The 17,432-nt window shown below is 43.2% G+C and overlaps 1 protein-coding gene across 1 annotated transcript in view; it reads right to left on the bottom strand.

The window, feature by feature from the left end:
- CUL2 (cullin 2) overlaps nt 1–17,432 on the bottom strand; it is a 1,882,542-nt gene that overhangs the window by 426,769 nt on the left and 1,438,341 nt on the right. Inside the window, exon 18 of the mRNA XM_069648039.1 lies at nt 9,850–9,916. Coding sequence (XP_069504140.1) covers nt 9,850–9,916 — 67 coding nt within the window. The remainder of the gene's footprint in view (nt 1–9,849; nt 9,917–17,432) is intronic.

The raw sequence follows: 17,432 nt of genomic DNA, 5'->3' as shown, positions 1-17,432 counted from the left end.
CTAATAACGGAGTATGGAGCTGTAGTCCTGTTTCTATATCGCCCGTGTTGGTGTTTAAATTGTGAGTAGTCCATTTTCCATGTTTACTCTCTGGTTTTCGCCGACGTAACGTGGTTTCACGAATTTCAGTCACGTGACCCCTCAGGTTGGGATAGTGCATTTGCTGCTTACCAGGACCAACGTACGGGGTCCGTGTCTTTAAACGAAATGAAGACTTTGCCATAGGTAAGCCTTTTGAGTGCGTACAATTGAAACTGCTAGCAGTGTGGGATGTTCCTCGCGCTCGTCTCCCATAAAACTAATGCGAGTTGATATATTAATTTTTTCTCCGTTACATGTGTAGAATATATATGGTGACGCTATCAATTTGTGGTGCCACGTACGGCATTATCGTGCGAACGCGTCGCAGCTATACAGCACTATAGAGGTAACTTTTTTTGTATACTGGAGTGGTGAAGGTGTACACTTGGGTGTATGGTGATGTTTTCCATTTGTGTTGCCACATATGGTATTTTTGGGCAAACAGGTCCCATTTTAACAGAGGTAACATATTTGTGTACTGGAGTGGTGATGGTTTTCACGTGGCTGCCGGGTCATTTTTTGGTGGTTTCTAAAGTGTGGAATCACCCTGGTGTCAAGGTGACATTGTAGCATTACGGTGTGTGGGAACTTAGTACTGATGTGCAGTATTAAGAGGCACAACGGTGCTAGTCCAACCATGTGATGTTTGTCTTATTTACAATGCAGGTTGTATATCCAGAAGGGCTACTTGAAGTACCCATTTAACGAAGAGAAACTTGATTAAAAGAAGTTTTGTCACTACTTTTTTGGGACTGTCTCCCTGACGCTACTGACCATCAATAAAAGAGGTATAGTAGCTTTCCGTTTTAAAGAGGAAGATTACATTTTTGGCCTTTCTCGATAAGCTCACTTCTGGGCAAATGTTGTGATGCCCCGATGGGCTTTTGTGGTATTGAATACGTTCTTGGCTCACTGTCTGATATATGTTGTTTTGGGTGTCATTTGTAGGTGACTCCTCGTGTGGATTAGCTTTCTTGTCGACTCAGGATCACATGGTGGAGAACATTTATGAAATATACTTCTCCCCTGAAGAAAGTTCTAGCATTTACAAGCCTGAACAACTGAAACATGTCGGGATATGTTGACAAACGACACATTGTTTAAATGCTTAGCGTATGTCAAATGTTTTGTGTATGTGAAATTTTTAATGTTGTAAAAAAATGTTTGTGGTATAGGTTCCCATTAGATTGGTGTTATACCCACCATGTGGGTCATAAATCTTGGGTTACAGGAAAGTTTTAAAACAAGTTGGTACAACAACGTTTTATTGAGTGTTGAATATACAAATTAAAAAGATTTAATGTCAAAAAGAACTTTTGTGGTATAATCCTAGTCCATTTTTCAGGACTTAAAGGCATGGGTGATTATTAGTCATCCAAATTCAGACAGATGAGCTTTCTAAGTATTTAAGGTTTTTTTACCTAACCTCCTTTGTGTACACATGTTCTGTTGTTCCAACAGGTCAGGTCATTCACCACTGACCTGGACACCTGGAGCACATCTGGCAGCTGTTGTGCGACCACTGACTCCTGAGAGGATCTCGTGTGGAGTCTCGCCTGCGGCACCACAAAAATGCAGGATGCAATGAGGCCCAGTAGATGCAAGAATGCCCATGCCGGTAGACTGCTAGAAGTCTGGAAAAGATTGACCATCTGTGCCACGTGTGTGGCTCTCTCCTCGGGAGGCAAGGACTTCCCTTCCTGGGTTTCCAAGTCTGCTGTGATGAACTGGAGCGTCTGTGCCAGTGAGTTTTGGGATTTACGTTCAGGGACAAATCCAAGTCATCCACCAGCGAAGAGGTGTCCTTGAGATGACTACAAACTTGTTCCTGAGACCATGCTCGGATAAGCCGATCATCTAAGTACAGGAATACAAAGACGCCCGCTCTCCTGAAGTGGGCCACTTACATTGGCATCAACTTTGTAAAGACCCTGGGTGCAGAGGTTAAGCCAAATGGGAGCAACTTGAATTGGTAATGTGCGTACCCAATGACAAACCTGAGGAATCGCCTGTGCTTCCAATGGATTGGCACGTTAAGGTAGGTGTCCTGGAAGTCTAGAGACACCAGCCAGTCTCAGAGCTTAGAGTCTGGAGAATTTCCCTCAATGTCACCATCCTAAATTTGTCTTTCCTCAGATATTTGTTCAAGTCTCGGAGGTCCAGGATGGGATGGAGCCCATGGGACTGAGGGCACCCCCCCCCCTTCTTGGGAGCCAGGGAGTACCAGCCTGAACCTACCTTGTGGGCTGGAACTGGCACCACTGTTACCTTTAGAAGAAAAGCCTGTAGCTCCTGCTTCGGTTGGCAGGGGGTGGGGTAGGCCATTCTTACAAATGGGAGACAGTAGCCCCATTTGATCCGTTGGAGGACCCAGGCGTCGGAAGTGATTTCCCGCCATTTGTCCAAGAATCTAGAGATTCTACCTTCAATTGGTGGAGTATGATAGGAGACCTCAAAGATGCTTTAGAATTGCTGTGGAAGTCGAAGCGACCAGTCGCCTACTACCCTTGCTCTGCCCCTGCCTCTACCTGGTTGCAGGAATCTGCGCTGACCTGGTTTGGTTTAGGGTGCCTGCGCCTTTCTTACCGAAAGTGGAGTACCTCTATTACCCTCTGCGTCTGGAGTTGAAAAAACAGGCTTTGCATGGGCAACAGTGCACTGCGAGCCACAATTACTTGGCGCTGAGCTTTGAGTCCTTACATTTCTCTAGGGACTCGTCAGTCTTTGGGCCAAACAAATGCTCCCCATCGAAGGCCATATCTAGCAATTTTGCTTGGATATTCAGGGAGAATCTCCATCCCGTCAAATACACCTTTATTTATTGCTTTTATTGACAATGCCCAAACCCGTAAGTATCACTGCGTAACACTGTGGGCGTGCCCATTGCCTGACCCATGCTGTCAGCTGCATTTAAATATGCCTGGAGGGCCTAGCATACCATCTCCTTTCCGTCGGCCACTATACCGAGGAATCCAGTTTTTACCTCTCCCTCAGGGAACTGGTCAGCTGCATCTGCCAGACAACATGATAGAACTTGGAGAAGGCACACAAGGCATTTGCCGCCTTAAGAACCGTACTCCGTGAGGCAAAGAACTTTCAGCCAATGCATCAGCCTTTTTCGGCTGTGTCGGTCAGAAGATTCGAGGTCGATGGCCTTGACGTGACGGTCACAGCCTGTAACAATAACCCCTTTGGGTTCAGGTGGGATGTTAGAAACGGCAGGTCTAATCTCGCCATCTTATATTTCTTGGTAAGCTCTGTGTTGACTGCCTGTGTCGAAAACGGGCGCTGCCACAAGGCGAGAACCAGTTCAGAAACATTTATATTGTTTAACTCTTCAATTTTATTAGAGTGGGCAACTGCAGATATGCAATTCAGCAGGGCTGCCCTAACAAAGCTATTTTGATTATATTTCTTACTTTGTGTTAATGTCAAAGGTAGAAGTACAATATTATCAACATTTCTAACCCTTTAACCTATAACTTAAAAGAACAGATTCTTACTAAGGGAATTGCTATGGAAAAATCAGAGTAGCACATTGTGAGAAGTCTTCAACAGAAAATACAATAACTACGATATAAAAACGACCTACTTCCTCCAAACCATTAGTAACAGGATAATAACAGGCAGAATATTTACTATGGTCGTTTATACCATCCTTTCTCTCTAAATCCCTGGCATTCGCTCAGCACAATCACTTCATGGCTATCAACTTCTCTCCATGATGTTACCACTTCCACCTCCTCTATAACACTCAACACTTGATGTTGCCACATCTTCTATGACTGTTTCACCCTCTGATATCACCTCAGTCTTACTACACCCTCCCAATGACCCCCTTCTTATGCCGTTGCCTTCTCCTGCACCATTCATCTGAACACCTCCTCTGTAAATCTTGTAGACCTCACCACCCTCGACAACTCTCCATCCTCTTCCATATCTCCAGTCTCCATTTTTGTCACCTCTCTCTAATCTACAGCCACCTCCAAACACAAGCCTCCTCCTGACTGGGGTCTATATTTTTTTATAGTACTCTCACTCCTCCCCCGAGTTGGATTTCTGGTGAGGTAGCTGATGAGGCACGTGTGTTTTCACTGGAGAAGGGTTTGGATTGGCTACTGCTGCTGGATGCAACTGGCAGCACTTTGGGCTTGGGCGGTGAGACCAAACATTCATCTGGCCTGTCATGAGGGGTCACTTGATAATAATGGTTCTCTCTTAGCCCTTTGTGCAATAGGAGAACCTCTATGGGGGCCAGTTTACAAGCTGGTATCAGCGAGACTCAATTTACTAACCTACTGGTAAGCCCTAATCTAGTCTTCCCGACTCAATCAATAGGAGGTACGACCCACTGTAACGAGAGGTCAGTATCTGATGATCCCATTAGTGACAGACTCTCCTTTACTGGGAATGATATAGTGCAGTCTTTGAGGCCCTTACGGAGAAAGTAGATGATTCTGTTTCCCTGTGTTCGGTGATGGTATGATCGACAAAGACTGTATTCTGTGACGTCTAAATTGATCTGTCCCAGCGATTCGGGTGGGAGTACAAATTATGAGTCTATCAAACCATGCAACCTCAGTATGAATGTAAATAAGTTGGTAATGAGATCTACTGACCCCATTCAACCTAAAATCCTGACTAACATTCGCCCATCGTTGACACCTGCAGGTGTAGCAGAAGCCATTATAATCTGACACACAAAAGACTTCTTGGAGGGTCGGAAGACTCAGTGAATATAGCAGCTGCATCTAAGGAGGATGCAATTGACGTCCTCTGTGCCGAAATTTCTCTGATGAGGGAGGCCTCCAGTTCTAATGTTGGAAATCTCCGACAGTAGGGTTCCTGTCTACATTTCTCCTCGACGGATGCGCTGGAGAATCGAAACCCGCATAAAGTCGGTGGATTAGGTACAGTAGTGGGTCCACGCATAATCACAAGGAAGCAGAATGATGGATCAATTGGATCCGTAAAGCTAGATGGCCCCATGGATAAGTGGGTTTCGATTTCAAGCCTCAGACACGGTAAAACAACAAGAACCACAAATGTCAAGGTTACACACGATTATGTCACAGGAATATCAATCAAAAAAGCTATCTATAGGAGGTCAGGTTACGAGGACCCATGCAACTTTAGCTCATGCAACGAGATATGTTAAAATACAGCCTCAATCCTCTAATGGGGACATTAAGTGGCTCTTAAAGAGACCTTATGTTTCTTCACCTGTTCCACTGAGTGAGATTGTAGAGGTGCAGATGACAAATGATCTAGATAAGACACAGACACCATCGACAACCGATCTTGATGAATTAGGACTTATGCTCAGATTGTATGAAATAGCCACCACGGACGAGAGTCCTTTTCTAAATCGATCGGCCTTGCTTAGGCTATGGGCTACCATGCCTTGGCTATCATTGATTACCACTAGGGACATAGCTTAGATTACGGTCCCCAAATATGGTAGCAGTACCAACTGGTTTCAGATTTGCTTGGCTAATATAATTGCAATGGCCTTACTCTGCGATAATGCACATGTATTGTTAAGAGCTGGTCTGAAGCTGTCAGTGGGTCAAGATCTATCATATGAGAGGAGCTGCAGCAAAATAGGCGATTATAAGTATAAAGGTTGAATAAATTTGTCATCTGAGCTATTGGTTAGACTGGATGAAATTTCTACCACAGAGGAAAGCCCATTTTTGAACAGATCTACTCTGTTTCAATTATGGGCTACTATGCCATGGCTCTCATTAATTACATCAAAGGACATTGCACAGATCCAGCTTCCTAGTGTGGACAGTCCAACAAATTGGGCACGGCTGAGGTTAACAAATACATCTGTTGAATAACTCTGGATTAATCCAATTGCTTATATCATCTGACATTTTTATGTTGCAGGAGACATGGTTAGATTGTCCCCTGGTAGTTGATTGTTTCCACATATATGAAGAATTAGCCTCCAAGGGGAAACAAGGTAGAACATTTGGCGGCCTTGTAATTGCAGTAGGAACTATGTTTCATTCCAGGCGAGTGCCTTTGGACTCAGTTGGTGGACATCTGATGGCAATTGTGGTTGATCAAGAGGGCGTGTTGGACTGAGAGTTGTTAATTATCAATGTTTATGTTCCACCGGGCACTATTGGGCCCAAGGAGACCCGAAATAGCCTTGAGGACCTACTCATCAATGTTGAAGATCGGGAGAATCATCAGATAATCGTGGGTGGCGATCTGAATGCCCGGTATGTTGACACCACTCCTGGAGCCACTGATGATAATGCCCAGTCAAAAAGTATAATGCACCAAGGTAAAGGGAACAAAGGTAGGAAATGGATCTCTTATGGATTCATGGGATATGTGGATGGTGAATGGTAGGACGATGGGAGATATACCAGGGGCATACACCTGGAAAGGCAATAATTGTGTGGCAACCGTGGATTACCTTTTTGGTAGTAATGCCTGGCTGCAACGGTGAAATCCTGTTCGGTAACTAGTACTGAACATAGTGATCATGATCCTTTGATATTGGAAATTGACATGTTTATACAGGATGGGGAAAAGAGTGGTGCTACAAATTTGAAAGTAAACCATGCACGCAACTTGGTACGGTGGACAGAAAACAACTTATTAAAACTCGAGGGTATGCTGAGAGATCGTCCAAGTTCTTTGATAAGTAATATAGATGCCATGAGTGAAGTTGAAATACAAAAATGGATACATCAACTTACCAGAAGGTTGGGTAACGTCGAAAAAGTGGGTTTGGTTATCTGCAACAAACGTACCTACGGCTATGATAAAAACATACAGGATACAAAAAGAATTATGCGAAGACAAATCCGTATGTTGCAGGTAAAAGGAGATAAATGCCTGGAGACGGCGATTCGTTGTAAAGAGATCCGTAGAAAATACCAGGATTGGCTTAGACAATGGAAATTTTCAATCCGTAATGCCGACTGTCAGCTCACGATTAAAACATTACGTGGAAATTGTCCTCGGGCAACATGGGCAATATTGTCAAAAGCCAAAAGAGATGTCAGAGAGCACATAGCCAGCCCCATTCAAGGTCAAACCTGAATGGCCTATCTAGAGAAAAGAGGGGGGGAGAACCACACCTAATATAACACCTGATATTGTTGAGGGGGGCTGGCCACTTACTTTTACATTTGAGAAGGTTAAAAAAAGTAATCCTTAAGTTGAAAAACTCGAGAGCCCCTGGTCCCAATGGGCTGGCAAACAGTGTTTAAGAGGAATCCGGAGCAGTGGGCTATAGTCCTAAGAGCTCTATTTGAAAAGGTTTGTCAAAATCAGCACATTCCCGATTCCTGGCAGCAAGCGGTTCTCCCTCCCGTCTGTAAAAAAGGTGACAGGATGGTCCCTGAAAATTATAGACTACTATCATTATAAGATGTGCCGGGGAAGATATTTTCATCCTTCATATTAGAGGCCATCCAACTATGGGTTGAGGAATCTAAGATCTTACATTTCTCCCAAACTGGATTTCGTGCCGGTTCGGGCACAAGCCATAACCTTAGAGTGCTGGATTTGTTAATTCGTGGCACCCAGGAGACCGGTAAACAGACACTGTATGTAATCTTTGTGGACTTTAAAGCCGCGTTTGATACTGTGGATCAGCCTATACTCTGGGAGAAACTTACCAACGCCGGCTGTCCTCCATGGCTCATTAGTATACTGCAGAGCCTGCATCAATCTACTACACCTTTTTGGGGGTTAAATCTATGTTTATGGCACTTTGTAATTATGTGTCTCATTATAAGTTAACCATAAATATGGAGACAACCAAAGTCCTAGCCGTATCGGCAAAGAATGTGAAAAGACCAATACTCAAATGTATGCTTGGAACAATTGAGTATGTGGACTCCTATCCATATTTGGGGTTAGAGATTAACAGTACCAAAACATATAGGCAAATTCTGGAAACAAAAAAAGACTAAAGCCCGTAGCATGACTATCTTTAAATCAGCTAGGGATACTGCAGGGTATTCACTGGTAGGAATAATAACACTGTATAAACAAAGCTTCTGGCCGACAGTGCTCTATGGACTAGAGGCACTGGAAATGGCTGAATGCTGAGGCTCAAGTCCTCTGCCACAATACAGTATATTAGATTCGAATTTGGCCTGATCTCTCTTAAAGCAGAACTGTTGAGAAGACAAGGTCTGTTATATATCAAAACTCAAACAAATCCTAGATGTCAACTTCTTAGTCTATTGGCTGTCCCTGGACAGGGTAAAGATAGCTTTGGTAGTTTGGTAGATGGCCTGTTTAAGGACCTGGGTTGGTATCCCGATTACACAAGGGGTACGTCTTATGAAACTCGGAATAGGGTCTTTTCAAAAGAAGTAAGACAATGGGATTGGGTAGCTAACTACAGACATGTAGAGTCTCTACACAGTTATATACATCTGGCAGGTGTTGTGCATAGCTACCTCCAGCCTCAAGCATATCTTAGACAATATCCAAATATGGGAGTGGAGGCTGAGGATAAATCAGCTACAAATTCCTTCTCTAATTGGGTCACAGCTGGGACCTTTACAAAAAGATAGATGCTGTGGTTATGTGTCAGAACCATGAATATTTTGAGACTGCCAAACATATTTTTACAGAATGTAGTACATTGGGTCCGGAATATATGATTTTGTTAGGCCCATTTGTACATGAGTACAAATCTATTAAGAGTGGTGATTTTTGGGAGTATTATCTTAACACGGATAGTCAAAAAGTGCATATTGCCATATATATGCTGTGGGCAATTATTAAAAAACGTTTAGATAAGGCTACGAGAATGAATTGATAGTGTGAATCTGTCCCTGTTTTAAATGAGATCTTTTGCTAGATATTTAAAACCCTGGTGAAATGTATATGATGCTTTGTATTGCGATTGTTTTTAATGAAATAATGTGTTCTGATATGTAGTGTTTATGTATTTTTGTAAAGTTTCTTTGAAACTAAAATAATTTTTTTTAAAAATTGCTTGAGCGCCTGAGTCTCCACCCATCTAGCTAAAGATATATAATTTAAAACAATGAAAACCATGACGTCATGAACCATACCCAATAATGTACCAAGGGTACTGGGGATATGCAGATGCAAAATTGCAACAGAACACTTATGTATTTAATGCTTTAGGTTTTTATATTAGAAACGTAATACTGCTTCACAAACATATTTAATTGAACTTAGTAGACGAGCGTGTACACATAGAAACCTCCAGATTACCTGTGGTTCACTAGGACAGGCCTTTAAAAACTATCTGGCAAAGGTGCTGTCACACTTCAAAGGCACACAACCATACACTAAGTAATTATAGTGCCACATTCAAGGAAAAGACCCTCAAGCAATACTGCTGGGCATCAAAGGTGGTCACTTATTTTATGAACAACATTTGTTTTATCCACAATGACAGAAAAAACACTCCTATCACAGTTAAACGCCATCCCTTTCAACCTCACCCCCTAAGTTTTCATTGTCTGTCAGTCTGACCCTACCCTACACCCACTCTTCTACTACCCTTCAACTTCCCCCAACCCTCCTGCTAGAATCCAGTCTAGTTACCCCAGGCAGGCCACAATACGCCACTAGCAAGACAAGCCTTGGCGCAGTAAAACCAGTAGGGTCGTTTCTGTGGCAGTATAAAAGATTATTAGCAAAGCATAACAGATGCATGCATACAAACCTATACAAACATAACTCTTAAAATCACCTAAAGATCCACATAACAAAAAAGCGGCAACACTTAATTTAACAGGCTCTTACCTGTACAAAGATAATGTAACCATGTAAGTTTTCGCCCACTAAAATGTTGATTGTAAAATAGTTCAAACTGCAAAATAAAAACAAAAACTTGTTAGGGATATTCTGATATGAGGAATTTCATTCTTAACTCGGGTACAAAAGGAACAAGTCACCAAACAATGAACCTCTGTACGCTTAGCCTTTCCATCTTCTCCTTTTATGCAACTGAGGCACCATTCAGGAAGAGATCCTTAGGAGCAATATGGAAGTTTGCGCACACATGCTACCCCTCGTCCCTCATCTGCCCCACAAGCCTGTTACGATTTCCTTACGCAAGCAATTCATTAGGTATCTTTATATAAACGTTTTTTGTATGATCATTTAAACAGAATTCTGTAAATATAGGAATAAGAACAAAATGAAAGTTACAGAGAAAGAAACAAAACATTGGGTGACTTGGCAGCAAGATCAAAATCATAATGCATCAAGTCCATATTCTATTGATCGGGTCCCATTTCTAAAGCACAGAGGTAATCACAAGGCAAAAAGACAGTAATATTACCTAAACTACTTCCCATAAGCAACTATGAGATATATCAATCCATGTATCTCCATATATTCAAAACTTTAGACACTATCGGTTATGACTGTCTGTGATGATGTAGATCAGATCGTGATGGTCAACATTTAATACCACCATAAATCGATAATTGGGGGTAATGAAGATTTTCACTTATGGCCAATTGACAATATAACTGCAATCGACAATGCATGATCAATTTGCTAGAATTGAAACTAGGCGTTTAGGCATCACCCTCGTATGACCATCCAAAAAAGGATCTGTGGCGCTAGTAACCGGGAAATCTTCATGGTGCATTTAACCAAATCGATCACTTCAACTGAAAATGTATGAACGGCTGGCAATCCCACCAAATATGGAAGGGGGACCCTGTTTCCCCATACTTTCTCCAGCAGGCTTTGGATTCAACAGGATATATTCCATCAAGTTTAAGCAGGGACAAGTACCAGCGGGAACATAGCTCATAAGCAACAGTCTTTATAATGAAGACTAACAAACAAATGCACATTTCCCTAATAACTTTAGTCCTAATAACCATTTTTCAAAGTTAGTTTGAAGTATGCTTCCCATTGCTTCCTGAAGGAGGGAGTACTGCTTTAGATTCTAGTGAGATATGTGAAACTAAAACACTACCAGCCTGTCGGTCAAATAAAGCTTTTTTTTTTATTATTATCATAATTCACCCTGCTAAATATTGGATTTGAGCACCAATGATGTAAATCAGTTCCATCAACTTAAAATTTAATTTTACATTTGTCAAAGGTCAGTAGATGACAATTAGTGTACAATTGATTTATATGCGTTAGTCCTCTGTGGATTCACCTGCGTCATCGCTTGATTTCAAATCCTGGGATAAAAGTTGGGATACCAAAGCCTCTGAAACAGGAGAAGGGTATGATGAAATTCTGTATTTTCAAATTGCTCTCTTCTAATACCATGAGGTGGACTGAGGTAGTCAAAGAATAGAATGTATTGTCCCATTATGGTTGGGAGATCCAAGCAAGCTTATCTAGAGTTGTGATCACACTCAATTGTTACAGGTACAACTACTGCTTGTCACTACTTGAAGATGACCAATCCAGAACTGCAGCAATATTGGCTGAGAAAACCTATTTCTCGATATTTGGTTACCTTACTAGCCCACCATTTCTAGAGGATAATTTAAAAATAGGCAATAATGACAGAGTAATGTGTAGTCTAACTAACTTTGTGGGTATCAGAAGCTTTGATTTGACACCACTTCGTCATTGATGATGGTATTTTCACAGCATCATCTAGCCTGTTTTTGCTCGACACTTACCCAGTAATTATTGGCTATTTTAAAATGATCATCTAGCCTTTCTCTTATGTAATATCAAGCAGTAATGTGCAACACACATGTTTTAATAACCTTTGTGGGAATGTGAGGTTTCTGATTGATAGTATGCTGTCATGGTTGCAGTGCATATGATCACACGGAGTTCTGTGACAAATTATGCAAGTAGGCATTTAAACCACCCTGAACATTTTTTGTCAGTAGTCTTACCATTCGTTTTAATACTGAATAATCCATGTAATTTTGCATTATCATAATTGTTTATTTTTTGTTTTAACTGATATCCTTTGTGTTGTATTTACGTAAGAGTTAACCTGATAAGCAGGTTATTATTATTATTTGTATTATTATTATTATGGTATTTATTGAGCGCAGACCCGGATTCGAGAAGCAACAGAGCGATGTACACATCATTACAGATACTGGGCCATCACGTTGCCCCTTGTGCCACCTGACTCGCTAGTGCACGCCGCTCTCCCCCCGCCACCTGGTACAACTGTACCTCTCCCCTGTCCCCCTCTGTATCCTACCCCCTGCTGTCCATCGGTTCTGTTACCACTGAAAAGCGCTCCATTATGCATCGGTAATGTTGTACACCTCTGTAAAAAGCTCCATTGCTTCTCGAAGCTAGGGACGCACTCAATAAATACAATAATAATAATAAAAGATAAATAACAGAGTACTTTACAAAGGAATACAACAGTACAGATGCATTACGGAGCACTTTTCAGAGGTAACAGAACAGATATACAGCAGGGGTGGGTTACAGAGGGGCACAGAGGAGGGGTATAGCTGTACCAGGTGGCGGTGAGGAGAGGGTTGGCGGCGTCTATCCAGTCAGGAGGCGCGAGGGGCGATGTGATGGCCTAGGTGTTGAGGCGGACAGATTCCTTGAAGAGGTGGGTCTGAATTGTAGGAGTGTGGGGTGAGTCTGATGCTGATGCAGAGGAGGTTCCATAGTCTTGGATCGTAGGGAGAGAAGGCTTGTTTTCTGGTGCTTTCCATTTTGCAGTGCTGGATTTCAAGTCTGCACGTGTCCTGGCTTCTGGTGGTGCGCAGTCTTCTGGAGACGCCGAGTTTGTCCGCAAGGTAGCTGGGTGACTTGAGGACGGCTGCTTTATAGATGATGCAGCAAGACTTGAAGGTGATTAGTGCATGCAGTGAGAGCCAGTGAAGGTTGATGAGGGATGGGGTGACATGGTCGTTTCTGCATAGACCATTGATGGGGTGTGCAGCCGCGTGTAGGCACTTCACAGGTGCACAATGGAGGATGACAGGGGGCCTTTGATGAGTGCATTGCCCCCATCCAGGTGGGATAGGACCAGTACTTGAACGGTGGATCAAAAGCTGCCCAGAGGGAGGAAAGGCTTCAATTTTTGCAGGAGAGAGCGTTGATACCCATCTGTCTGATTTTTCTTAGCTATGTGTGTCTTGAAGGAGAGGTGTTTGTCGATGTAGAACCCAAGGGACTTATCGCATGAGGTGAGCTCAGGTGTAAATCCCTCAGAGTTCATTGTTGATAACCAGGTCTGTATGTCTGGGTGTTCGGTGTTGTTGGTGAGGAGCAGAAATTTGGTCCTGGAGGGTTTGAGCTTCAAGTATGCACTGGACATTGTGAGGGACCGACACACATGATCACAGTTCAAGGGTGTTTATTGAACAATGAATTCCATATGCAGGTTGGAAAAACACCTATTCTGAACCTAAATCTAAGATGGGAGTAAGCGTCAACCATCAAATGAAAAATAAAGCAGTCCTAGTGACGTTGTGTCAAAATAAGAAGGGCCTATACTAAGAAAACTATTGCCAAACCTCACAACTAATACAAAAAAGGGTCTGGGATATTTCTCAAGAAAAGAAAGAAGTGCTCTCAAAATAATATGTCAGGACGTGGTAGCCTGGGTCTCCCTTCCCCATGTTTTAACCACAGGGTAAGATGGGAGCTTGGAGCACAATACAGTCCAGTCTCTGGCTTCTTCAGCATGAGACGACAGTTCCAATGGCAGGTTGCAGGAGCGCCGATGCCCAAGTCTCGTTTCACTTGAAAGTCTCTTGCCTTCGAGGGCCTGGCGTGTTCAGCTAACAAAAACAAAAGTTCCTTTAACAAATTAAAGTTCATTTCCAATATTCACTGGGTGATGGGTTCACCCCTCGGTTCCCCTCTTCTGGGCGCCGACCCTGCTTGACTTCACATTCACTTTACTCTCAAGTGTTACCGGATTTGCTTCCCTTACTTTATCTCGATGCAGGATTCACTTCCTTTGTTTTCACATAGTTTGCAGGTGAGTCTTTCGATTGTACAGGGATTTGGCGGGACCCTCAGTATGACCACTGACTTATTCCGCTGGCTCTCATATGGCCTGCTGGTATCTGTAGTTTTCTCTCAGATGGTGATCGACCAGAGTCTCTTGAGTTAGCACCCACGTGATGGCGGTTACCCTCTACAGCTTGTCTCTCCTTAACACTTTTACAGTTCATTCACTGTTCCTTGAACTTGGTTCAAACTTGCCGCTTGCAATTCTCTCAACTCAGCCCGGTTCTTAGAGATTTTCCGATCGACTCACCGGCTGTTATGAACCACTTGGCTTTGGCTTTCGGGGGGGTCAAGGCCGATACCACAGAAGCGGAGGAGTCCCTCGCTCCTGCTCATCGGCATGAGCTTGCTCCGTGTACCGCTCCGTGTACCGTTGTAAGACACGTGTGCTATTGTTCGTGGTCTTGGGCTCTCTTCCATGAAAGTTCTGTGGGTCTGGGACGAAAAGGGCAAGGTCACTTCTCTCGTCGCCACTCTTTCGATTCCTGCCGCCTTTCTCCTTCTCTTGGACTGCTGTGTGATAGCCGTCTCGTCGTGCTGTCTGTCTGTGCTCGCCTTGCTCAAACTGAGCTCTTGGGCTCCACCTTTTATCCATGTGGGAAGGGAAAGGGCTGTCAGGTGTGTGTGATTCTGATCAATTGCCTGACTTTGCCTGACCCTTGTATTGGGACATGTCAGGTAAACGCCTCTGGTGTTAGTCCATTGTCCTTTGTGTTGTGCGGAAGTGTTCGTGTTAGAAAGGGGCAGGGCTACAGAAAACCCAGGAATGTACTAAGAGAGGCGCAAAACATCTTACTGAGTCAGCAAATGAAGTTGAGTCCATATCTCAGCAAGGAACCTTTAAATTGCATGAAATTACGACCAAAGAAATGTTCAAAACTCTTAAATCCATGAAACCTACCACATGCGCTGAAAACATAATTCCACCAAACTGATACTCGAGAATGCAAGCATTTTCACCCCCTACTCATCAAGATGGTGAATGCTTCATTTCGGGATGGCCATGTACCGACCGACATCAAAAAGGTCACTATCACCCCATTAGCAAAAAAAAAAACAGAATTAGATTAAAGTGATCCTGGCAATTTAAGACCCATCACCAACTGTAATTTTATACTTAAGGTACTACATAAGACCGCCACAAACCAACTACAGGCATTTGTTGAAGCCAACAAGATCTGACATAGCCAACAGTCAGGGTTCCATGCGGCACACAGTACCGAAACGGCAATGCTCGATCTTCAATCCCACATGTTGAACATAGTGGAGAATGGGAAAGCTGGGCTATTGATTTTACTAGATCTTAGTGCAGCTGGATCACAACCAACTAAGACTTGCCCTAGAAAAGGGAACAAACTGTTCCAACAAGGCAATCAACTGGCTCACCTCCATTCTTTCGGACAGAAAATCACGGGTTCACTGGGGGGGACAGTTTCTCTTTTGAGTAAAATATCAGCTGTGGTGAACAGAGTTTATCGCAGCTTCTTTTCAGCCTGTATATCAGGTTCCTTCGCATGATCCTCGAGAAAAGCAGTGTATTTTTCACCAATTACACCAATGTTACCCAGTTGGTCATCGAACTAAACGGCAACTACTCCCAGGACAGTGCCATTGTTGAAAAACTCTATAAATTAATCGAAATTTGGATGACCAACAACTGGCTATGTCTTAATGTCAAGAAGACAGAATTCATTATCTTCAGAACCAACACAGCCAGGGCCAAATTGAACCATCAATACAAGTTTTTCAACATCAATGAGTCCCAAATAAAGGTCGTAAATAAAGTCAAAACCTTGGGGATGTATATGGAAGCAACACTGAGCGCAGAGGCTCAAGTTATGCAAATGAATAAAAACTGCTCCTACTACTTGAGACTCCTACACAGAACATGCCCCTACTTAAGTGAGGAAAACTGCGCCACAGTCACAAGAGCAACCATACTGTCCAGGTTGGATTACAGTAATGCTCTATTATTAGGAGCAAACAAAGGGCATATTGCAAAATGCCAAAAAATCCAGAACAGGGTGGTGAGAATTATCAAAGAAAAAAGGATAACGGAACACATTAGTGAAGATAGGAGAAATGTACACTGGTTAACTATCGAGGATAGAATCCATTTCAAGGGCCGGATCTTAGCTCATAGGTGCGTCCACAGGAAAGCCCTGGCATACTTCAAGACGAAACTGGTCGCCTAAGTGCCGGGTCGTGCCCTCAGATCTGAAGCTCAGGGTCAACTTGCAATCACTAGATTTAGGAAAACAAATGGACTAGGCAAAGCTTTTCACATCAAGGTTGCGGCCTTATGGAACAAGCTTCCATTACTAATAAAATTAGAGTCCTCCAACAGTATCTTCCGCAAAAAGATCAAGACCTACCTGTTTAGATAATATCCCTGAACCAAAACAAGACCCGCCTGGAATTCTTATGTTCTGTGTTGTCCTGTAGCATGTAGGTTTAAAGTCTTTACGTGTACCTTTGGCGCCTCGATGCCTGCGGACTCTGACGCCGTAGAAATAAATAAATACATAATCTGGCAGTGCTTGACTGGGGGTGTGTGCAAGATGTTGAAAGGCACGGCTAGGTGGTCAGACCAGTCAAGCGGGAGAGGAGACCTATAGTGGAGGGAAACCAGTGTGGTGATGATTAGGTCGAGGACTTTACTTTTCTCGTGTGTTGGGTCTTTCGTGTACTGTGTGAGGTTGAGGGTGGCGAGAAGACCGATGAGAGCTTCCTTCATCGGTTTGGTGGCTTTGCTGCCTGGGAGGTTGAAGTCACCTAGGAAGATGTAGGCGTGCATGAGGGACTGGGTGGTGACCAGGTCGGTGAAGTCTCCGACGAAGGCGGTGTTGGGTTTGGGTGGTCTGTAGATGAGACGGAAGGTGACTGTCGGGGAGAGCGGGCAGTGACACGAGACGACTTTAAAGGAGCCAATGTTGTTGACGTCACGTCTGGTGCAGGGCTGCAAGGTGTTGTGGATGACTGAGAGGCCTCCACCGGTCTTGTTCGGGCCTCTGTGTTGGATGCTGTAGCCATTGGGGACAAGGGCATGGTGGAGGTGGGTGTCAGCTAGGTCTCAGTAATGAAGATGGTATCAAGGTCATGTGTGGTGATGAGGTTGGCGATGTCTGTTGCATGGGTGATGGCTGAGTGGACTATTGTATAAAAAGTTATATTTATTTAGACCTTGAACAACTATTTTCAAATAAAATAAAAATCACAGGTAAGAAAACCAGTAAACATATCCTAATATATACCCATTCACTTTTGGGGTGATCTGCTGCACAGCACCAACACTATTAAGATAAGCAATATAAACTTATACATGGAGCATTCAATGTGAAGGAAAGTTTAAGCAAGCAATACAAATTTGAGAGGTAATAGGTAAAATTAAAAGC

The sequence above is a fragment of the Ambystoma mexicanum genome, chromosome 2q (genome assembly GCF_040938575.1).
Source record: "Ambystoma mexicanum isolate Mex_15411 chromosome 2q, UKY_AmexF1_1, whole genome shotgun sequence".
NCBI classification, from domain to species: Eukaryota; Metazoa; Chordata; class Amphibia; order Caudata; family Ambystomatidae; genus Ambystoma; species Ambystoma mexicanum.
Note: the sequence above shows the minus strand (reverse complement) of the source record. Positions and strands in the feature narration are given on the sequence as shown.